The sequence below is a fragment of the Scyliorhinus torazame genome, chromosome 3 (assembly GCF_047496885.1).
Source record: "Scyliorhinus torazame isolate Kashiwa2021f chromosome 3, sScyTor2.1, whole genome shotgun sequence".
NCBI lineage: Eukaryota > Metazoa > Chordata > Chondrichthyes > Carcharhiniformes > Scyliorhinidae > Scyliorhinus > Scyliorhinus torazame.
The window spans coordinates 283,911,286-283,935,394 of record NC_092709.1 but is presented as its reverse complement, the minus strand read 5'-3'; the positions used below and the strand labels follow the sequence as shown (position 1 = coordinate 283,935,394).

Here is a 24,109-nt window from a genome sequence, read left to right as displayed (position 1 = left end):
GGAGTGTTAATTGGATGGAGATGGGACTCCTGCCCTCAGCCAGGAAGAGGTCCCACCTCCGAGAGCTGCCGGCCAATCTGATTGGCTAGCAGTTTTCTAGTCCCTGCAGCGCGAGAAGCTGCAGTGGACAGGACTGGAACTGCAAGCAAGCCCCGGGGTCTAAGCCCTGGGAGTCTCACGGTAGGGAGAGAAGCTGAGGCCCGGAGTTGTTGAGGTATTGGTGGAGAGGCAGGGGGGGGAGGAGAGCCAAATGTTGAAAGAAGGCTGTTGAAAGAGGCAGCACCCGCCCAAGGCCTGGGAGTCTAAAAATTGTGGCCTGAAGTGGTCATTAATTGGAAACCTCTATGAAGAAATCAGTTATCATTTTTTTTTCTTTTTTAAAGTGTCCAATTCTTTTTTTTTCCCAATTAACGGGCAACTTTGCGTGACCAATCCACCTACCCTGCACACCTTTGGGTTTGGGGGTGAAACCCATGCAGACACGGGGGGAATGTGCAAACTCCACACGGACAGTGACCTGGGGCCGGGATTGAACCCAGGGCCCTCGGCGCCGTGAGGCAGCAGTGCTAACCACTGCGCCACCCGTGTCACCCCGAGAAGAAATCAGTTATAATGTAACGCTGAGTAAAGGAGGAAAAAGCTGTAGTGGAGTTTTCATCTTTTGTTGGTTTAATTTATGTTCAATAAATAGCAATTTAGAGGTGTCCATTCCCAGATCAAAGGCAAGGGGAGTCTTGGTTTAAACCTAAAAAGAGGAGCACCAAATTGCACATGTCCCAGGAAGGAAATGGAAACAGGGAAGGAAATGATGATCTTGGATGAATGTGTAGAAACAAGAAAAAGAAATGAAGATGAAATGTACTCAAGAGAACAGAAATGAAAAATACCATGGGCGGGATTCTCCGACCCTTCGCGCCGGAATTGTGCCCGGCGCAGGCACGGAGAATAGTCGTTCACGCCGGAAATCCGGCGCAGCGGCTCTTCCGCGATTCTCCACGGACTCGCCAGTCCCGCGCGCGCGGTCAACATGGCACCGGTCGGGAGCTGTTGGAATTGGCCCCCGCGGATTCTCCGCGGTCGACCGGCCGAACTCTTGCCGCCGTGGTTTACATGTGGTACCATCCGGCGGGAGCTGGGACCCGTGGCTGCGTTGAGGGGCGGGGCATGGGGGTATTTGACTCCAGGGGGGGGGGCCTCAGCGGTAGCCAGGCCCGCGATCTGGGGCCACTGACCGGCAATCTGGGAGGCCCGCTGTGTAGCTCTGCCATGTCGGTGGTGCCCGTGCTGAGGTGGGCCGCCGCGCTGACCCGCTTGCGGGATGCTCACCAGGACTCTGCTAGCCCCCTGGAAAACAGAGAATCACCCCGGACCTTCAAGGAAAGGTCCGGAGTGATACTCGCACGATTTCCGGCGGGCGTGGGGACTTAGTCCCCAGAAGGAAAAGAGAACGACCAAGAGAAAAATAAGGCAGTAGAAGTAATTGGCTTTGGTCTGGAGCAACAGCCAAACTGCAAACACAAATGGATCTAGGGGGAATTTAATTACATTGGCCTGGCAGTGATTAGGAGAGCCATGTTCCGGTCATAAACAGAGGTCAGGAACCACATAATATGAGCGAGTTAAAAGTTTGACGTACGGTGATGAAGTTGCCTTGTAGACAAGATGGAGATAGCTTCGAGCAATCAAAAAACTAACAGCGGGATTGGGGATGGTTGTGGAATATCTGTGAATCCAGGAGCTGTTTGAAAGGCATGAGCTAAAGAAATGGTATGCACCAAGTGTTGTGCTCGAGTTCCGTCCTATCCCACAGAGTTGAGAATTATGAGTCAAGTAGGTCCAAGATGCACACGAGTTGTGATTTGATTGTACTACAGAGATATAGAGATGAAGGGAAACACTTTAACCAATAAATTACTAAACGGTTCAAGGAGCCAAGTGATTTTTTGTTTCAAGAATGGAATGTTTTATCCATGCCACTGTGTGATAGAATATGGATCATCATATGATAGTGCCGTGGATGTTGTATATTTGGACTTTAAGAAAGCATTTGATCTAGTGCCAAATGGCAGGTTGGTTAGCAAATTTAAAATATTTGGGATTGATAGGTCCTTGATGGCATGGATTAGAAGTTGGCTAAGAGATAGGAAACAGAGGGTAGGTATAGATGGGCATTTCTCAGACTGGAGAATACTTGTAACTGATGTTCCCCAGGGTTCAGTATTGGGACCCTTGCTTTTTCTGATTTATAGAAATGATTTAGAAGTGGGTGTTGAGGGCAAAATCTCTAAATTTACTGATGGTACTAAGCTCGGGAGAATAGTGAATTGTGATGATGACGCTGAGCGACTTCAGATGGGCATTGACAAGTTGGCCAAATGGGCAGACACCTGGCAGATGAACTTAAATGCAGCGAAATGTGAAGTAATGCATTTTGGTAGATAAAACATGGGTAGACAATATAGGCTCAATAGTACAACTTTGAGGAGAGTACAGGAGCAGACGGACCTTGGGGTTCAAGTGCATAATTCTCTGAAGGTGGCCAAGCAAGTTGAACTAGTTGTTAAGAAGGTTTATAGCATCCTTGGCTTTATAAATAGAGGCACAGAGTATAAAAGCAAGGAAATGATGCGACATCTTCACAAATCCATTAGTCAGACCACATTTTGAGTATTGTGTTCAGTTCTGGGCACCTTATTTGAGGAAGGATGTTAAAGCCCTGGAGAGAGTGCAGAGGAGATTTGCTTGAATGATGACGGGAATGAGGAATTTTAGATACAAGGAAAGACTGGAGAAATTGGGCTTGTTCCCCTTGGAGCAGAGACAATTAAGGGACAACCTTACTGAAGGGTTCAAAATTCTGAACAATTTTGACAGGGTAAAGAAGGATATTCTGTTTCCACTAGTTGATATGTTCGTGACTAGGGGGTCACAATTTCAAGATGGTCAGCAAGCGAGCTAGGAATGAGATGAGAATCTTCTTTACTCAGAGTTGTTGGGGTTTGGATTAAGCTGCCTGGGAGAGTGGTGGAGATGGATTCCATAGGAGGTTTCAAAAGAGAGCTGAATATATATGTGAAAGTGATGAATTTAGAGGACTACGGAGATAGGGCTGGGGAATGGGACTAGCTATAATAATCTTTATTAGTGTCACAAGTAGGCTTACATTAACACTGCAATGACGTTACTGTGAAAAGCCCCTAGTCGCCACACTCTGGCACCTATTTGGGTACACTGAGGGGGAATTCAGAATGCCCAATTTACCTAACAGCACATCATTTGGGACTTGTGGAAGGAAACCGGAGAACACGGAGGTAACCCATGCACAAACGGGGAGAATGTGCAGACTCCGCACAGACAGTGACCCTAGCCGGGCATCAAACCAAACCCTGTTGCTCTTTTGAGAGCCAGTCCAGTGACGATGGGCTGAATGGTCTCCTCTGCTGTAAATAACAACAAAAAGAACAACAATGCAATGTTGTCAGTTTCAATTTAGGCATGATGTGGACATAACAACTTGAGGCTTGTTGCATTTCAAGAGAAGGGAGGTAACATCCAAAGCTCAGTTAACTCAAGGTCATGTTCACAACTGCCATGGTTTTGACTGTAGAATGCCAATGACAAAATCGATAAAACAATCTCTGTTAAGTTCTTTTAAAAAAGGGATTCATCAAAAAAGTGAAGTACTTGACATGTAACATTTATGTAACTGGTTCCTGAATTAGTTTTTTTTTCTGGTTAGACAGTTTCAGATGCAAGATAACCAGGCATGTGGAATTCATGTTCTATGCCCAGTTATCTAATGTAGCTCAATATGCAATTGATTTACCCCAAATGATCAAGAGGGATTTTTGATTATCATTTTTTTTTTTTAAATTTAGATTACCCAATTATTTTTTCCAATTAAGGGGCAATTTAGCGTGGCCAATCCACCTACTCTGCACATTTTTGGGTTGTGGGGGCGAAACCCACGCAGACACGGGGAGAATGTGCAAACTCCACACGGACAGTGACCAAGAGCCGGGATCGAACCTGGGACCTCAGTGCCGTGAGGCAGCTGTGCTAACCACTAGGCCACCGTGATGCCCTGATTATCAATTAATGTGTAAGTTGCATAGTAAATGACATTTGCTGTGTCCAATCAAATTCAACCGCAAAAATAAAAGGCATAATTCAGTTCAGCAAATGTTCCCACTCATCTCAATATGTAGTTGACTAACAACCTTACTCCAAAAAGAATGGAGCTGGCATTCCACAGTTCACACAGTGGAAAGTTCCTGAAAGCAACTTATCTGGTTATCTTTAAATTTAAAATCTCATGTGTCGCAGCATCACAGTAAAGAATTTTACAGCACATCAAACGTTTTATCTACCCAATGGGCGGCACAGTAGCACAGTGGTTAGCACTGTTGCTTCACAGTGGCAGGGTCCCAGGTTCGATTCCCGGCTTGGGTCACTGTCTGTGCCGAGTCTGCACGTTCTCCCAGTGTCTGCGTGGATTTCCTCCGGGTGCTCCGTGTTATGTGAATTGGACACTCTGAATTCTCCCTCAGTGTACCCGAACAGGCGGCGGAATGTGGCAACTAAGGGCTTTTCACAGTAAATTCATTGCAGTGTTAACGTAAGACTACTTGTGACGCTAATAAAGATTATTATTATTACCTCTGAAGTCTGCTGTCCCACTTTAAATCTAATTGCTGCAATTGTCTCTTCAACTAAGAACACTTTGTTTACGCTTCTTTGAATTCTTCTGAACAAGGTCTCTGTTCTCTTAACTGCAAGTGTCTTAAACATTCTTCCTGTCCCAATTCCCTTATTATTTGTGTTGTATTTTGTTCCTGAGGAAGCTTGCAGCTTTGCAATTCCCTTATCTTATCCAGTTTCTCCTGGCAGAGTTGAGGGCTGTTCACTCCCCAGCGTCCTGTCTCCAACTGCCCTGGCTTCCATTGAAAACCATGAACAAAGGAAAGTCCTTCCCTCTGGGAAGTGGACCACTATTGCTAAGCTCCGACTTACTTTATCGACTCTTCACGCTGTAATCCTCTCTAAGCATAATAGAAATACAGTTTGAAGTTAACCAACCCCCACACATACAAATAACTTTGTCCAGCATGAACCTAACTGTAGGTTTTACCCATCCAAGTACAGAAACATCAAATTAAACCCCACTTAAACCTATATCTTATTTCTAATGTTTACAATTCAAATATAAATCCCTTAAAACTATCTTTATTTTCTGAATAAACAAGCATTCCAAAGTAAATTTATTAATCAAACCATTCAATGTTCCATTCAAGTCAATTCATCACGCTTGTGTTCCGTGTACTATTCTCGGACCTCGTTCTCCTCCACAGTGCCACCTCCATGGCTGCAGCGTGATTAGTGATGTGCGGCTGCTGACTTTCACTGAGGGAGACTGCAGATGACCTTACAAGACAACTTCAGGCAGCGCTGGGACTAGAATGCCCAGTGTCAGACTGCACCATTTTGGCATGGGTAGTAGCCGTCTGACTGGCAACAGCAAGGGCATCAGCGGAGTGGCAGTATTGGGAGGATGAATGCTGTTGCCCTGAGCGAGGGCAGCAAATTCATACTGCATGGTGCCACTGCTGCTCCCATGGGGTGATGTTGGAACATGGATTGCAGGACTGCTGTGACACCTTGCAAGCTTGCACTGTCCTGTCCTGCCTGCAGGCCATTTGTGCCCAATGTGTTACCATGTGTAGGCCCTGCAACTATGCTAACCTCTAAAGTAGGGCTTCCAATACTGAGGGTTGTAAACCAAGATTCTGGGCTCGCGACTCCCAAGGCAGCAATAAAAACATAAGAACCAGGAGCTCGAGGAGGCCATCTGGCCCCTCGAGCCTGCTCCGCATTCAATAAGATCATGGCCAATCTTTTTGTGGAATCAGCTCCACTTACCCACCCGCTCACCATAACCCTTAATTCCTTTACTGTTCAAAAATCTATCTTTGCTTTAAAAACATTCAACATGGTAGCCTCAACTGTTTCACTGGGCAGGGAATTCCACAGATTTACAACCGTTTGAGTGAAAAAATTCCTCCCCAACTCAGTCCTAAATCTGCTCCCCCTTATTTTGAGGCTATGTCCCCTCGTTCTAGTTTCATCTGCCAGTGGAAACAGCCTCCCTGCTTCTATCTTAACTATTTCCTTCATAATTTTATATGTTTCTATAAGATTCCCGCCTCATTTTTATCAATTCCAATGAGTATAGTCCCAGTCTACTCGGTTTGTCCTCATAGGTAACCCTCTCAACTCTGGAATCAACCTAGTGAATCTCCTCTGCAGACCCTGCCAGTCCGCCCTCTGCATACCCTGCCAGTTTGCCCTCTGCACACCCTGCCAGTTTGCCCTCTGCACACCCTGCCAGTACGTCCATTGTCAAGTAAGGAGAACAAAACTGTACACTGTACTCCAGGCTGCCATGGATCTTCAACTGAATGTTAACAACTCCAAGGCCTCTTGAAATCCTCGCTTTTTTTGAGATGGTGGCAAGGCCCAAATGACCCATGTTTGAGGCCTGATTCCTGCTCTAAATAACCAACTAAAAAGGTTCCCCTGCTCCCACCAGAAACAGACACACAGCCTACCCGTAGTCCCTTCCTATTCCTCATCGAACATGGAATTAGTTTCCACATGTAGGCTGACGATATCCAGCTTTGCTTGACCCCTCCATTGCCTTTTGTCCGACATGCCGTCCTGAATGAGCCTCAGTTTCCACCAGTTAAACATTGGAAAGGTCAAGGTATTATCCTCGGCCCTTACCATGAGCTGTGCACCCTTGATGGAGATTCAATTCCCTTCCTCAGCTAGAGTCTCTGAGTAAACTAGGCTCTTTGCAACCTCAGTGCTTTATCCACTCAGAGTTGAGATTCAGATACCATTTCCTCTATTATCATAAAGGCTGTCTACTTAAACCTCTGTAATACTGCCCACCTCTGTTCCACTTCACCTATCAGCTGCTAAAATTCTTTTTCATGCCTCTATCCTGACATTATATCACTGCCCTCCTGGCTGCCATCCTATCCTCCATGCTCTGCCAACTTCCCCTCATCCAAAATTTTCCTTGCCTGTATCCTAAATCACATGTCTTGCACATCTCCAGCTACCATTCTTACTGATGTGCATTACTCCACATCCACCCCCTCCCACATCTCTAAAGCCTCATATTTAAAATTGTAATGTCTAAAATATTTAAATCCCATCACTGCCTTGCCCCTTCTGATCTCTATCCTCGACTCAAACTCGGCAGCGTCCCCCTCATAAGACACTCCTCCGATTCTAGCCTCATGCTTCCCCCTTCCCTTTGCTCCACTCTTTGGGCCTGTGTCTTCTCGGCCTTCTTCTTTGGAATTTCCTCTCTCATTTTCCTTGCCACTCCTCCTTTCAAGACCCCCCCTTTAAACTCCACCCTTTAACCAAGCATTTGATCATCCATCTCAATATCCCCTTCTCTCGGTCAGCATCTGTGAAGTTCCTTCAGAGGCTTTTCTATAAGGGCAACATATAGGCACAATTTGTTGTTCTTGTGGTTTGCGATGATCTGTCTTGTGGTGCGCATGTTCTGTTATTAATTACAAATGTTTGTGTGTTATCCACAATGCAGACATGTCAGATATGCCAGATGTTACTTCCCAACAAGTGCAGTTTTTCCTCGCACTTACGAATACATCAACACAAATCTCCATACACATGCCCGGAATGTGGAGCGATATGCAGGTCCTCGCACTTTCAGAGTCATGTCACCAGGAATTGCCTGCACTACACCCGCAAAGTCGGATACCGGTTAGTTGTGTGTTTGTGCTCGGCAGTTAGTTCATTACCGTTAGAGTAGCCATCCCTCCAGGATTGGACTGGAGCCTCGAGGAATTGAAGGACAACCTCCAGGACACTGTGTTCAATCCTGGAGAAAAATCATTTCGCCGTTTAAAAAAGATGGTTGTTTCCAAAAAATGTCTTTGAACATTTTTCTTCACCAGCCAAAAAATATTGAAAATGGGGGAAAAAAAGGGCTCTTTAACTGACAGTCAATCATCATCCAATTTGGTAGTGAGTCTCTTTGCTTTCCAATTGGCATAGGAAGGCAGTAGTACATCACAAGGATGGATGTTTTGGCTGATGGAATGGCTGGTGCATGGGGGCATGTCATGAAGCCTCCAGGAATACATTTGACCACAGTTGGCATTCCTAGTTACTGTATTTCTAAAATATCGCCCTATCTGGGGTTGAAATTTCCTTTTTGCCTTTGCGTTTCAAATGATCCCTACCTACTGGTGTGCAGTCCATCAATCGATCACTCCTATTTGGTTGCCCACTCTAAAAAGAAGCTTTTAACCGACTGAAAATACACGGTAGGCTGATCAGTATTTGAAACAAACAGGACTATGTTTAGGTTGAAAATGCTCCTTCAATTTTGAATGTAGCCGGGAAGTTGACACAAAATGAGGGAGGAGGAAACAAAGTAGAGGTGCTGCTGCCACAGGTGATGTGTGCAATCCCAATGGAAAACAGCTTGGATCTGCATCTCTGGCAACATAAATAAATGCATGGGAAAATTCAACACTGAACTGTTTATACACAATAACTTAATTTTCAAATTGTTTTACAGATGTTCTGTGTATATTATCTCTGATTTTTTTTTCTTGCAGTTGTATACACTGCGCCGTTGTCTATGCTGACCTCGTAGCACTCAAATCTCATATCCAAGCTGCCCACTGTGAGATCTTCTATAAATGTCCCATCTGCCCCATGGCTTTCAAGTCAGCACCAAGTACTCATTCACACGCCTACACACAGCACCCAGGCATCAAAATAGGAGAAGCTAAGTAAGTTCTGTAAGCGTGCTTGCTGCGGGATTATGAATAAAGATTTTCACTGAGAGAAAACACTTCTGTTATGTAAAATGTTAATGCTGTTGTAAGAATCCTCTGAATAGAGTTCAAGCAACCTCAGTTTAGTTTGCAGTGGGAATATTGTGCAGGGCGAAACACATCTGAGATTATCTAAATTAACAATCTTGTTCTGGAAGGTTCCATGAACAGCTGGACCTTATCTATAAGCTATCTGTCTCTTGCCTCACTTAGGGAATGTGGCACTGGAGGAGACTAAGATTGGTTAATTTAGGATACAGAGAGAAAAGGACAATATGGGGTGAAATTCTCAGTTTGTGACATGGGTGTTGACGCCGGGACTAAATTGCAGGGGTTCGTGTTACCTTTGGGAGCGCTATTTGAAATGAAAAGTGAAATGAAAATCGCTTATTGTCACAAGTAGGCTTCAAATGAAGTTACTGTGAAAACCCCTAGTCGCCACATTCTGACGCCTGTTTGGGGAGGCTGGTACGGGAATTGAACTGTGCTGCTGGCCTGCCTTGGTCTGCTTTAAAAGTCAGCTATTTAGCCCTGTGCTAAACCAGCCCCTTGTGGAGTAATTCAGGACATGCTAATGGGCCAGCACTCTGCAGGCGTGAATTTCGATCAATTCCCGGACCAGTGGGCATTCTAACCACTGGGACCGGAGTTAGCGCCAAAGACCCTGGCAGCTGGAGCTGTTTTTAAGTGCTCCACTTACCACACACTCAGTGCGACACCAAGATGGCTCAGAGAAGACCTGCCCCCCTGCCCCCGAGGATGGGAGTCCGAGGTGGGCTCACAGATCCATACCAGTGAGGAGCGGAGGGGCATCCTCTTCCCCAGCGTGGGCCGTAGACTCAAGCCTACCTTCCTGAACACTGCCTTGGGAGGTGGTGGCAGAGGCAGTCAATGTTTCTAGTCTCGCCAGGAGGAGACAGCTGGTAATCCGGAGTGGTGAGGGTCACTGGTGAGTCCTCTGCTCTGAGAGGGGCCGACAACCAGGGAGGTTTCAAAAGGCTGCGGTACAGGTGCAATGGTGCAGCACTTCTGAGGAGCTCCAACACCTCGTGGGCTCCTGATGGAGCTTGGCCCTTGATGTTATCGCTGAGGTATGAGGGTGTTCAAAGGGGCAAAGGGACCTAGGTGGGCTCTCAGATGACCAGAGGCCTTCAGAGCATTCAAAGGACACAGGCAGCACTCAGCAGTGTGAGCAGCCAGGAACCTGTAAGTTGCACCATAGGGATACATTTAAAAGACCAATTCTGGAATGGTGGTCTGAGTCAGGCAACCTGATCCCGAGGGGAACATCCGAAGTCCGCTTCCGGCAGGACCCTTCCAGTTGATCATGCCTAAAGACCTAATGGAGTATTTCCAATCTGCAGCTAGTTAACATGAAATGGAGGTAGAATCATTGCAAATTCTGACCCAAGTCTAAAAGTACATTAAAATATATGCTAATTTTCCCTTTTTAGAATCATCTACAAATGCTCGATGTGTGACACAGTCTTCACTCAGCAAACCTTGCTATGCAGCCATTTTGATCAACATATTGCGAAGCAGAAAGTTTCAGTCTTCAAGTGCCCAGATTGTGCTTTGCTGTATGCACAGAAACAGCTCATGGTGGATCACATTAAGGTATGTGCCACTGAGTTTAAAATTCTTGGGAGTGTTGCTAAGAACCGTGTCCTATGTACTTTGCAGTATCGAGTCTCTAGGGCTACTGAAGGTCTGGAAGGCGAATAAGGAGAACATAAGGCGGCACAATAGCACAGTGGTTAGCACTGCTACATCACAGTGCCATGGTCCCAGGTTAGATTCCCGGCTTAGGTCACTGTCTGTATGAAGTTTGCACTTTCTTCCCAAGTCTGCGTGGGTTTCCTCCGGGCATTCCGATTTCCTCCCAGAGTTCAAAGAAGTGCAGGTTAGGTGGATTGGCCATGCTAAATTGCCTCTTGTGTCCAAAGATGTGCCGGTTAGATGGAGCTGTGGGGAGGTGGGGTGCTCTTTCGGTGCAGACTCGATAGGCCGAATGGGCTCCTTCTGCAATGTAGGAATTCCATGGTTTGGGGACTTCCTAGGTAGTGAAAGATGGTATATAAATGCAAGGTTTTTTTTACTCTCACTTTCAAATATGCTATTGATGAACAACGGACAATCACGCCGGCGGAGAATCCCGGCCAAGGTGTTGAAAAAATCCTTTAGAAGCAGCTGAACTGAGGCTAATCACATTTGATAGGAATAATAATCTTTTATTGTCACAAGTAGGCATACATTAACACTGCAATGAAGTTACTGAAAATCCCCTAGTCGCCACATTCCAGCGCATGTTCGGGTACACCGAGGGAGAATTCAGAATGTCCAATTCACCTAACAGCACGTCTTTTGGGATTTGTTTAGAGGAAACTGGAGCATCCGGAGGAAACCCACGTAGACAGGGGAAGAACGTGCTAACTCCGCACAGACAGTGACCCTGGAGCTGTGAGCAACAGTGCTAACCGCTGTGCTACCGTGCCACCCATCGTACATATGGAGAAACACAATGTGATACTAACCAGATAGTGGCGTTGGCTGAGGGATACATATTGACCAGGACACTCAGAATCCTCTTCCGTAAACACGCAATGGGATCCTTTACACCCACTTGAGAGGGCAAATGGGGCGTCTGTTTAACATCTCGCCCAAAAGATGCACTGAAGTGGGGCCAGCCTGGATTTTTAAAAGTTCGATCATAGGATGTTGCCCATCCTTAATTGCCCTTGAACTGAGTTCAGCCATTTCAGAGGGCATTTAAGAGTCAACCACATTGCTGTAGATTTGGATTCGCATGTAGGCCAGACCAGGTGAGGATACCAGATTTTCTTTCCTAAAGGATACTGGTGAACTAGGTGGGTTTTTACAGCAATCGACAGTGGTTTCATGGTCATCATTAGACTTCTAATTCCATATTATCTGCCATTGTGGGATTCAAACCCACGTCCCCAGAGCATTCCGCTGGGTCTCTGGATTAGTAGTCCAATGACAATACCACTACACCATTGCCTCCCTCTACATGCCCAAGTCTCTGGAATGGGGCCTGAACCTAGAACCTTTTGAATTGGGGATGAGAATGCTGCCCTTGAGCCAGGGCTGACACTCTGCCTCTTACACCTATCATCCTCAGTCAACATTCACTCCATTTACTAGCGCTTGTTAATTGCGTCTGAGTTTTGATTCTCTGTACTGGATCGTTAGTTTTTTTGAATCAGAGGAAATCTTTTTTGACATGTAGTTTTAGTCACAAGATGCCAATGTTAAAATGTTTTAACTTTAAATGACTTTTGCTTAAAACCTTGATTCAAAGAATTTAATGTTATTGTGGTGACCAATATCCCTCATTTTTTTCAGTGCATGCATGGCACGCTCAAGAGCATTGAGGGTCCTCCCAATCTGGGGCCTCAGCAGCCATTGGTCACAAAGCCAGTTACTACATCAGCAGGACAGAACAAAACTGATGGGAATGCTGTTAATGGCACTGACCGGCTTGGGAAGAAAACTTCAGTGGTTGTGAGGAAAACTGGGAGCCGGTCAAAAGCAAATAACCCTGGTTGGATGTGTCAAGACTGCGAGGAATGGTTTCCGGAACGAGAGGACTACATTTCTCACATGAAAAAGGACCATGGGAAGGTATGAACCAAATAACATGGGAGGGAATTGGGCAACAATTTCTGAGATCCAAGGAATTCTGTAAAATGTACAGGGAGAAACGATTCAAATTAAATAATCCCTGTAAGAAATTAAAACAGAAAATGCTGACGAAAGGTCATCGAAACGTTAACTCTGTTTTTCTCTTCACATATGTCGCCAGGCCTTCTATGTGTTTCCAGCATTTTCGGTTCTTATTTCAGATTTGTAACACCCCTTATATTTTGCTACCGCAATCTTTATAAAGGCTGTTTTTGGGAGCCATTATAAAAACATGTCATCATGAAGAAGAACAGGGCTTAGTGTAAGGTTTCTATAAATTATAGATATACACATTAAATTATTGCATTTCAGACATGCAATGAGCAGTAATTTCTTTTTTTTTTTAAATATGTTTTATTGAAATTTTTTTCCCAAACAACAATTTTTCCCCTCTTACAAAGCAAATGCAACAATAACAATACAGAAATTTTTAACAATACACAAGTAACAAAACCCCTTTATCTTTGACCTAAACTAAACTAACCCCCCCCCCCCCCTTCCCCCTGGGTTGCTGCTGCTGGTCATCTGTCTTCCCTCTAACGTTCCCCTAGGTAGTCGAGAAATGGCTGCCACCGCCTGGTGAACCCTTGAGCCGATCCTCTCAGGGCAAACTTTATCTGCTCCAGTTTAATGAACCCCGCCATATCATTGACCCAGGCCTCCAGACCGGGGGGTTTCGACTCCTTCCACAAGAGTAGGATCCTGCGCCGGGCTACTAGGGACGCAAAGGCCACAACGTCGGCCTCTTTCGCCTCCTGCACTCCCGGCTCTTCCGCAACTCCAAATAGAGCTAACCCCCAGCCTGGTTTGACCCGGGCCTTCACCACCCGCGAAATCACTCCCGTCACTCCCTTCCAATACCCTTCCAGTGCCGGGCACGCCCAAAACATATGTGCGTGGTTTGCCGGGCTCCCGCCACACCTCCTACATTTGTCCTCCACTCAAAAGAACCTGCTCAATCTTGCTCCCGTTATGTGTGCTCTATGTAGCACCTTAAATTGAATCAGGCCAAGCCTGGCGCATGAGGAAGAGGAATTTACCCTGCTTAGGGCATCAGCCCACATACCCTCCTCTATCTCCTCCCCTAATTCTTCTTCCCACTTTCCTTTTAGTTCGCCCACCGACTCCTCCCCCTCTTCCCTCATCTCTCGGTAAATCTCTGACACCTTGCCCTCTCCGACCCAAACCCCTGAAAGCACCCTGTCCTGTATCCCCTGTGTCGGGAGCAACGGAAATTCCCTCACCTGTTGTCTAGTAAATGCCCTCACCTGCATATATCTCAAGAAATTTCCCCGGGGCAACTTATACTTTTCCTCCAATGCTCCCAAGCTCACAAAAGTCCCATCTATAAATAAATCTCCCACCCTCCTAATTCCCAACTGGTACCAGCTCTGAAATCCTCCATCCATTCTTCCTGGGGCGAACCTATGGTTGTTCCTGATAGGGGACCCCACCAGGGCTCCCCGCAACCCTCTCTGTCGCCTCCACTGTCCCCAGATATTCAATGTTGCCGCCACCACCGGGTTCGTGGTAAACTTTTTAGGTGAGATCGGTAGCGGCGCCGTCACCAGCGCCTCTAAACTCGTCCCTTTACAGGACTTTCTCTCCAGTCTTTTCCACGCCGCTCCCTCACCCTCCATCATCCATTTACGTATCATTGCCACATTGGCGGCCCAATAGTAATCGCCCAAGTTCGGTAGTGCCAATCCTCCTCTGTCCCTACTACGCTGAAGGAACCCCCTCCCTACTCTCGGAACTTTCCCTGCCCACACGAAGCTCGTGATGCTCCTGTCTATTTTATTAAAAAAGGTCTTGGTGATTAGTATAGGGAGGCATTGAAATACAAATAAGAACCTCGGGAGGACCATCATCTTAATTGCTTGCACCCTGCCCGCCAGCGATAGAGGCTGCATGTCCCACCTCTTGAAGTCCTCCACCATTTGTTCTACCAGCCGTGTCAGATTAAGTCTGTGCAAGGTTCCCCAGCTCCTAGCAATCTGAATCCCCAGGTATCGGAAGTTTCTTTCCACTTTCCTTAGAGGCAAGCCTTCTATCTCTCTACTCTGGTCCCCTGGATGTATCACAAATAATTCACTCTTCCCCATGTTTAGCCTATACCCCGAGAAATCCCCGAACCCCCTCAAAATTCGCATAACCTCTATCATCCCCCCCGCTGGGTCCGACACGTATAACAATAGGTCATCCGCGTATAACGAGACTCGGTGTTCTTCTCCCCCTCTAATCAGCCCTCTCCATTTCCTGGAGTCTCTCAACGCCATGGCCAGAGGTTCAATTGCCAACGCGAACAACAATGGAGACAGCGGGCATCCCTGTCTTGTTCCCCTATATAGTCGGAAATACTCCGATCTATGTCGACCTGTAACTACGCTTGCCGTTGGAGCCCCATAAAGAAGTCTAACCCAGCTAATAAACCCATTCCCAAACCCAAACCTCCTTAACACTTCCCATAAATACTCCCACTCCACCCTATCAAATGCCTTCTCTGCGTCCATTGCCGCCACTATCTCTGCCTCCCCCTCCACTGGGGGCATCATTATCACCCCTAATAGTCGTCGCACGTTAATATTCAGTTGTCTCCCTTTTACAAACCCTGTCTGGTCTTCGTGCACCACCCCCGGGACACAGTCCTCTATCCTCGATGCCAGTACCTTTGCCAACAATTTGGCGTCCACGTTCAATAATGAAATGGGTCTATAGGACCCGCACTGCAACGGATCTTTATCCCTCTTCAAAATTAACGATATCGTCGCCTCCGACATCGTCGGGGGTAGAGTCCCCCCTTTCCTGGCCTCATTGAACGTCCTCACCATCAACGGGGCCAACAAGTCCACATATTTTCTGTAATACTCCACCGGGAACCCGTCTGGTCCCGGGGCCTTCCCTGCTTGCATGCTTCCCAGTCCCTTAATAACCTCGTCCACCCCAATCGGTGCCCCCAGGCCTACCACCCCCCGCTCCTCCACTTTCGGGAACCTCAATTGCTCCAGGAACTGCCGCATCCCCTCCTCTCCCTCTGGGGGTTGAGACCTATACAGTTCCTCATCGAAGGTCTTAAACACCTCATTTATCTTTCCTGCCCTTCGCACCGTGTCTCCCCTTCGTCTCTAATTCCTCCTATCTCCCTCGCTGCTGCCCTCTTTCGCAATTGATGAGCCAACAGGCGACTAGCCTTTTCCCCATATTCATACCTCCTCCCCTGTGCCTTCCTCCACAGTACCTCCGCCTTTCTGGTGGTCAGAAGGTCAAATTCCGTCTGGAGTCGTCTCCTCTCCCTGTACAATTCCTCCTCCGGGGTCTCTGCAAATTCCCTATCCACCCTTAAAATCTCCCCCAGTAATCGTTCCCTTTCCTTGGCCTCTGTTTTCCTTTTGTGGGCCCCAATGGAGATCAGCTCTCCTCTGACCACCGCTTTTAGTGCTTCCCATACCACTCCCACAGGGACCTCGCCGTCATCATTGACCTCCAGGTATCTCTCAATACACCCCCGCACTCTTGCACACACTCCCTCATCCACCATCAGTCCCACATCTAATCGCCAGAGTGTTCTCTGCTCCCTTTCCTCTCCTAATTCCAGGTCCACCCAATGTGGGGCATGATCCGAAACCGCTATGGCTGAGTACTCAGCTTCTTCCACCCTAGAGATCAACGACCTTCCCAAAACAAAAAAATCTATCCGGGAGTACACTTTATGGACATGGGAGAAGAAGGAAAACTCCCTAGCCCTAGGTCTAAGAAATCGCCATGGATCCACTCCCCCCATTTGGTCCATAAACCCCTTAAGTACCTTGGCCGCTGCCGGCCTTCTTCCGGTCCTTGAGCTGGATCTATCTAGCCCCGGGTCCAGCACCGTATTAAAGTCCCCTCCTAAAATCAAGTTTCCTACCTCCAGGTCCGGTATACGCCCCAGCATCCGTCTCATAAATCCCGGATCGTCCCAGTTTGGGGCATACACATTAACCAACACGACCTCCATTCCCTCCAGCCTGCCACTCACCATTACAAATCTACCTCCGCTATCTGCTACGATGTTCTTTGCTTCAAATGCTACCCGTTTCCCCACCAAAATGGCCACCCCTCTATTCTTTGCGTCCAGTCCTGAGTGGAACACCTGTCCCACCCATCCTTTCCTTAACCTAACTTGGTCCGCCACCTTTAGGTGCGTCTCTTGGAGCATAACCACGTCTGTCCTTAGTCCTTTCAAATGCGCGAGCACTCGAGCCCTTTTTATCGGTCCGTTCAGGCCTCTCACGTTCCACGTGATCAGCCTCACTAGGGGGCTACCTGCCCCCCTCCCGTGTCGACTAGCCATTACCTTCTCTAGGCCAGTCCCATATCCCGCCTCCGCGCTCCCGCTCGCTCCCCCAGCGTCGCACACGATCCCCGCCCACCCACTCTTTAGCCATTTCCTTTTGGATTTCCGCAGCAGCAACCCAGTTGTCCCCCCCCTCACCCTTCCTCCCCCCCTCCCCGCTAGATCTCTTTCTAGCATGATTGCTCCCCCATGTTACTTCCGTAAGTCAGCTGACTTCAACTGACCCCGGCTACTCCTTCTCACTCCTCGACCCCCCCGTGTGGGGAACTCCCATCCGACTTGCACCTGTCTTCCCGCCTTATTCTTTCTGGCGCGGGAACATCCCTTTACCTGACCCGGCTCTTATGGCGCAGCTCCCTTTCCCCTCCCCCTCCCCTTCCCCATTCTCCAACTATGTCCCGTCTTTCCCCCCTCACCGGCGCCCACATTTCCCCAATGTCTCCCCCCTACCCAATTTACTTCTCAATTAACTTCAACCATAACATTAACAATAACATTTCCTGCAGCATCAGTCCCTCAGTTCCGTTCCAATTTCTCTTCTTTGATGAAGGTCCATGCTTCCTCCGCCGTCTCGAAATAATGGTGTCTCTCCTGATACGTGACACATAGTCTTGCCAGCTGCAGCATCCCGAACTTCACCTTCCTTTTATGCAACACCTCTTTGGCTCGGTTGTAGCTCGCCCTCCTTCTCGCCACCTCCGCACTCCAATCCTGGTATACCCTTACCACTGCATTCTCCCATCTGCTACTCCGCACCTTTTTAGCCCATCTCAGGACCTCTTCTCTATCCTTAAGGCGGTAAAATCGCACGATTATCGCCCTGGGTGGTTCTCCCGCTTTTGGTCTTCTCGCCGGAATCCGATTTGCCCACTCCACCTCCAAGGGGCCCGTAGGGGCCTCAGCACCCATCAGTGAGCTCAGCATCGTACTTGCCTACGCTCCACAGTCCACTCCTTCCACACCCTCAGGGAGACCCAGTATCCGAAGGTTCTTCCTTCGCGCTCCATTTTCTAGGACCTCAATCCTTTCAGTACACTTTTTATGAAGTGCCTCGTGCGTCTGTGTCATAACCGCCAGGCCCAGGATCTCGTCCTCAATATCAGTCACCTTCTGCTCCACCACGCGGAGCTCTGTCTCCTGGGTCTTTAGTGCCTCATTGAGCCCCTCAATTGCCTGTAGCAACGGGGTCAGCACCTCCCTCTTCAGCAGCTCCACGCACCGTCTCACAATTTCATCCTGCTCAGGCCCCCATGTCGCCTGCGCTTTCTCCGCCGCCATCTTGTACTTCTCTCTTTCTGACCCTTTGGTCGACGATTCCTCGCGCTGCAGCCGCCGCCGCCGGTTTTTTCCTCCTTCGTTTGGGGGGGACTCCCTTCTCACACACCCCACACCGGGTTGCGTCATCGAAAAATTCCCCGTTGGGGCTCTTAAAAGAGCCCGAAGGTCCGTTGGAGCTGGAGCCGCCGAAACGTGCGGCTAGCTAGGCCTCACCGCAACCGGAAGTCCCTTTAGTGGCCTTGATGAGATCTTTTCACAGTTGTTCCTTCTGCTGCTAGAATTCACCTTTGATACAGGCCCTCAGGTCAGCTTGCAGCTTTAAGCTTGCCCTTCCCCCGCCTGCATGCTGGAAGAGGCCCTGTTTATCCTGCAGTTGCAGCCAAATCTTTTACTGTTTCTGCCGTGTCTGGCAACCAAGAAACATACCCTTCCTGGGGGACACTGTCGGGGGAATATTGCAGCCTTCTTCCCACACCGGGAAATGGCAAACAAATGCCGTGGGGGCCCTGTAACGAGCCCAAAAGTCCGTTCCAAGCAGGAGCTACCGAATATGCGACCTAGCTCTGCATAGCCGCACCCGGAAGTGATGAGCAGTAATTTCAATCTCCAAAATATGCCTGTGAGTAGAAATGCCAGTGTAATAGGTTCCTAAGTGCTTGATGATTACAGCGAATAGCAGCACCATTTTAGCAGGTCATATAAGAATAAAGAAGGGTTGTAATTTATTCTGAGCAGCAAGCTCTGTCTGTAGCAACCACACGTGGGATTGGATATTGGAGGATCATTCCGAAGACTTTAGTGGCGGCTAGACTTATCAGGGATGTTAATAACAATTCCGCGTTCAACTGACAAATTGGACAACTTGTGCTACACTTGGGCAACAACCAAATCTTGGATGCTTTTTGATAAGTGTTTTGATTTGTACAGTGCACCAGCCAGGAGATTGGTGGTGAGGAGGACCATATAGTGGGCACCAGCCAGGAGGGAATGGATAGGATGGGAAGACCAAAGATACGGGGCTGGATTCTCCATTGGCGGGATCCTGCGTTTCGCCGACAGCGCACTCGCATCTGCGAATTTTCCTGAGGCGTGGGAGTGCCCGCAATGGGAAGCCCCATTGGCTGGCTGCCGGGACAGAGAATCCCGCTGACGGCAGGGGCGCGTCGCACCAGAAAACCGGTACGAGGGCGGCACGTGGCACAATGGTTAGCACTGGGACTGTGGCGCTAAGGACCTGGGTTCGAATCCCGGCCCTGAGTCATTGTCCTTGTGAAGTTTGCACATTCCTCCTCCCCATGTCTGCGTGGGGTCTCACACCCCCCACAACCCAAAGATGTGCAGGTTAGGTGGATTGGCCATGCTAAATTGCCCCTCAATTGGAAAAAAAAAAGTATAAAATAACTCTAAATTTATTTAAAAAAAGAAAATGGGTGCGGTGGAACGGAAAATCCCGCCCATGATATTGGAGAAGGAGGATTATGCGAATAATTAAGCAGAACAAGATGAGGGAAACTGGATAGGTATTTCTTTCGGGCAGGAACATAGTAGTTGGGATTTTCAGCCAAGAAGATTGGCCTGATAGACGATGGTCCAGAAGAGGTAGACCCAGAGAATTAGTTCAAAACAAATGTTCTTGTGAAAAATATTTTATTCAGGCATTTATATATTTACTCATTAAACACAACCACAAAACAAAATAAGCTAACAGGGCTGTAAATAACCACATCAACTAAATACCTAACACCCCACCATCACAGCCCCCCCCCACTCCCCAGCTCTAGTTCACACCAAATTGACAGTAGGACAAGGGGATACAGGATCAAACTTATTAAAAGTAAATTTATGGCTGATGTCAGGATGTTTTTCTAGCCAAAAACGTTAACTTTGAGTGCCTTTGTTTAGTGTTACTGGGCAGTAATGGTCTCACAATTGAACAAAGCACAATACAGCACAGGAACAGGCCTTTGGCCCTCCAAGCCTGCGCCGACCATGGTACCTGCCTGAACTAAAACCGTATGCATTAGGGAGTCCGTATCCTTCCATTCCCACCCTATTCATATATTTATCTGGACGCCCCTTGAATGCCACGATCGTACCTGCTCCCACCACTTCCCCAGGCAGTGCGTTCCATATATTTACCACCCTCTGTGTGAAAATACTTGCCTCACAAGTATTTTTCCCCATGCACTTTAAACCTATGTCTCCTAGTACTTGACTCTCCTACCCTAGGAAAGAGCATCTGACTATCCACTCTGTCCATGCCTCTCATAATCTTGTAGACCTCTATCAGGTCGCCTCTCGACCTCCGTCGTTCCAGTGAGATCAGACCGAGTTTATCTAACCTCTCCTCTTAGTTACTGCCCTCCATACCAGACAACATCCTAGTGCAGAAAAGGAGGTAGTTGAGGAGGGTTTGTCTACTGAGTCAGTATGGGTGGGAGTCAGAAACAAGAAAGGAGCTGTCACTTTATTGGGAGTTTTCTATAGACCCCCCAATAGCAGCAGAGAGATAGAGGAACAGATTGGGCGGCAGATCTTGGAAAAGTGCAGAAATAACAGATGGGTGACTTCAACTTGCCTAATATTGACTGGAACCCCCTTAGTGCAAATGGTTTGGATGGAGCAGATTTTGTCAGGTGTGTACAGGAAGAATTCCTGACTCAATATGTAGATAGGCCAACTAGGGGGGAGGCCATATTGGACTTGGTGCTCGGCAACGAACCAGGCCAGGTGTCAGATGTCTCGGTGGGAGAGCATTTCGGTGACAGTCACCACAACTCTTTGACCTTTACCACAGTCATGGAGAGGGATAGGAACAGACAGTATGGGAAGGTATTTAATTGGGGGAGGGGAAATTATACTGCTATTAGACAGGAGTTGAGGAGCATAAAGTGGGAACAAGGGGGAAAGCACAACAGTAATGTGGGGATTGTTTAAGGAGCATTTGCTGAGAGTCTGAATAGTTTTGTCCCACTGAGACGAGGAAGGAATGGTAAGGTGAAGGAGCCTTGGATGACAAGAGAAGTGGAGCTTCTAGTCAAGAGGAAGAAGGAAGCTTACGTAAGGTTGAGGAAGCAAGGATCTGACTCGGCTCTATAGGGTTACAAGGTAGCCAGGAAGGAACTCAAAAATGGACTGAGGAGAGCTAGAAGGGGCCATGAAAAAGCCCTGGTGGGAAGGATTAGGGAAAACCCCAAGGCGTTCTACACTTATGTGAGAAATAAGAGGATGATCAGAGTGAGAGTAGGGCCGATCAGGGATAGTGGAGGGAACTTGTGCCTGGAGTCTGAGAAGATGGGGGAGGCCCAAAATGAATATTTTGCTTCAGTATTCACTAGACCGAGGGGCCTTGTTGCTCATCAGAACAGTGTGAACCAGGTTAATAGACTCGAACAGGTTGATATTAAAAAGGAGGATGTGTTGGAAATTTTGAAAACCATCAGGTTAGATAGGTCCCCTGGGCCTGAGGGATATACCCAAGGTTACTCCGGGAAGCGAGGGAGGAGATTGCTGCGCTGTTGGCAATGATCTTTGCTTCCTCACTCTCCACTGGAGTAGTACCGGATGATTGGACGGAGGCGAATGTTGTTCCCCTGTTCAAGAAAGGGAATAGGGAAATCCCTGGGAATTACAGAACCATCAGGCTTACGTCTGGTGAGCAAAATATTGGAAAGGATTCTGAGAGATAGGATTTATTATTATTTAGAAAAACAAAGTTTGATTAAAGATAGTCAGCATGGCTTTGTGAGGGGCAGGTCATGCTTCAAAAGCCTCATTGAATTCTTTGAGGATGTGACGAGACACATTGATGAAGGTCGGACAGTGGATGTGGTGTATATGGATTTCAGTAAGGCATTTGATAACGTTCCCCATGGTAGGCTCATTCAGAAAGTTAGGGGGCATGGGATACAGGGAAATTGGACTGTCTGGATACAGAATTGGCTGGCCGATAGAAGACAGCGAGTGGTAGTGGATGGAAAGTATTCCACCTGGAGGTTGCTGACCAGTGGTGTCCCTCAAGGATCTGTTCTGGGACCTCTGCTCTTTGTGGTTTTTATAAATGATTTGGATGAGGAAGTGGAAGGGTGGGTTAGTAAGTTTGCCGATGACACGAAGGTTTGGGGAGTTGTAGATAGTGTTGAGGGTTGTTGTAGGTTACAACAAGACATTGACAGAATGCAGAGCTGGGCTGAGAAATGGCAGGTGGAGTTCAACCTTGATAAGTGTGAAGTGATTCATTTTGGAAGGTCGAATTTGTTGAATACAGGGTTAAAGGCAGGATTCTTGGAAGTGTGGAGGAACAGAGGGATCTTTGGGTCCATGTACATAGATCCCTCAAAGTTGCCACCCAGGTTGATAGGGTAGTTAAGACGGCGTATGGTGTGGTGGCTTTCATTAACAGGGGGATTGAGTTTAAGAGCCGCAAGGTTTTGCTGCAGCTTTGTAGGGCTCTGGTTGGACCACACTTGGAGTATTGTGTCCAGTTCTGGTCGCCTCATTATAGGGAAGATGCGATTGCTTTGGAGAGGGTACAGAGGAGATTTACCAGGATGCAGCCTGGACGAGGGCATGTCTTATGAAGAATGGTTGAGGGAGCTAGGGCTTTTCTCACTAGAGCGAAGAAGGCAGAGAGGTGACTTGATAGAGGTGCACTATGTGATGAGAGGCATGGATAGAGTAGATAGCCAGAGACTTTTCCCCAGGGTGGAAATGGCTGTCACGAGGGGACATCATTTTAAGATGATTGGAGGAAGGTATAGGGGAGATGTCAGAGGTAGGTTCTTTACACAGAGAGTGGTGGGTGTGTGGAATGCACTGCCAGCAGCGATGGTGGAGTCAGAGTCATTAGAGACATTTAAGCGACTCTTAGACAGGCACATGGACAGCAGTAAATTGAAGGGGTGTAGGTTAGGTTGATCTTAGATTAGGATAAATGGTCAGCACAACATCGTGGGCTGAAGGGCCTGTACTGTGCTGTGCTGTTCTATGTTCTATATGTTCTAAACCACTTCTGTACCCTCTCCAAGGCATCCACATCCTTCTGGTAGTGTGGCGACCAGAATTGTACTTAATATTCCAAATGAGGCCTAACTGAAGTCCTGTACAGCTGGTACGTGGCTTGCCAAGTTTTATATTCAATGGGGCAGCACGGTAGCGTAGTGGTTAGCACAGTTGCTTCGCAGTTCCAGGGTCCCAGGTTCGATTCGCGTCTGGGTCACTGTCAGTGCGGAGTCTGCACGTTCTCCCCATGCCTGCGTGGGTTTCCTCCGGGTGCTCCGGTTTCCTCCCACAGTTCAAAGATGTGCAGGTTAGGTGGATTGGCCATACCAAATTGTCCTTCGTCTCCAAAAAGAATATTAAGTGGGGGATACTGGGTTACGGGGATAGGGTAGATACGTGGGCTTCAGTAGTGTGCTCTTTGTAAGGGCCGGTGCAGACCCGATGGGCCGAATGGCTTCCTTCTGCATTGTAAATTCTATGATTCTATGATTATCCACATGCATTGCCACTTTCAGTGATCGGTGGACATGCACACCCAGATCGCTCTGCCTGTCAATACTCGCAGGAGTTCTAACACTTCCTGTGTAATTCCTGCATGCATTGGACCTTCCAAAGTGCATTACCTCGCATTTTTCAGGATTAAACTCCATCTGCCATTTCTCCGCCCAAGACTCCAACCAGTTTATATCTTGCTGTATTCTCTGACAATGCCCTATCCGCAACTCCACCAATTTTTGTGTCGTCTGCGAACTTACTAATCAGACCAGCTGCATTTTCTTCCAAATCATTTATATACACTACAAACAACACCACAATCCCTGTGGAACGCCGCTAGTCACAGCTTTCCATTCAGAAAATCACCCTTCTACTGCTACCCTCTGTCTTCGGTGCCCTAGCTAGTTCT

At 47.7% G+C, this 24,109-nt stretch overlaps 1 protein-coding gene across 11 annotated transcripts in view; it reads left to right on the top strand.

Annotated features, from left to right (window-relative positions):
* The window catches only part of znf532 (zinc finger protein 532), a 247,457-nt gene that overhangs the window by 171,122 nt on the left and 52,226 nt on the right, over positions 1-24,109 (top strand). For all 11 annotated transcript variants that reach the window (XR_011940288.1, XM_072497341.1, XM_072497338.1 and 8 more), the window contains 4 exons: positions 7,625-7,803; positions 8,667-8,843; positions 10,343-10,505; positions 12,255-12,533. Coding sequence is in view for 10 of the 11 variants with exons in the window: in XM_072497341.1 (XP_072353442.1) it covers positions 7,625-7,803; positions 8,667-8,843; positions 10,343-10,505; positions 12,255-12,533 (798 nt within the window). In the remaining variant the exon portion in view is untranslated. The remainder of the gene's footprint in view (positions 1-7,624; positions 7,804-8,666; positions 8,844-10,342; positions 10,506-12,254; positions 12,534-24,109) is intronic.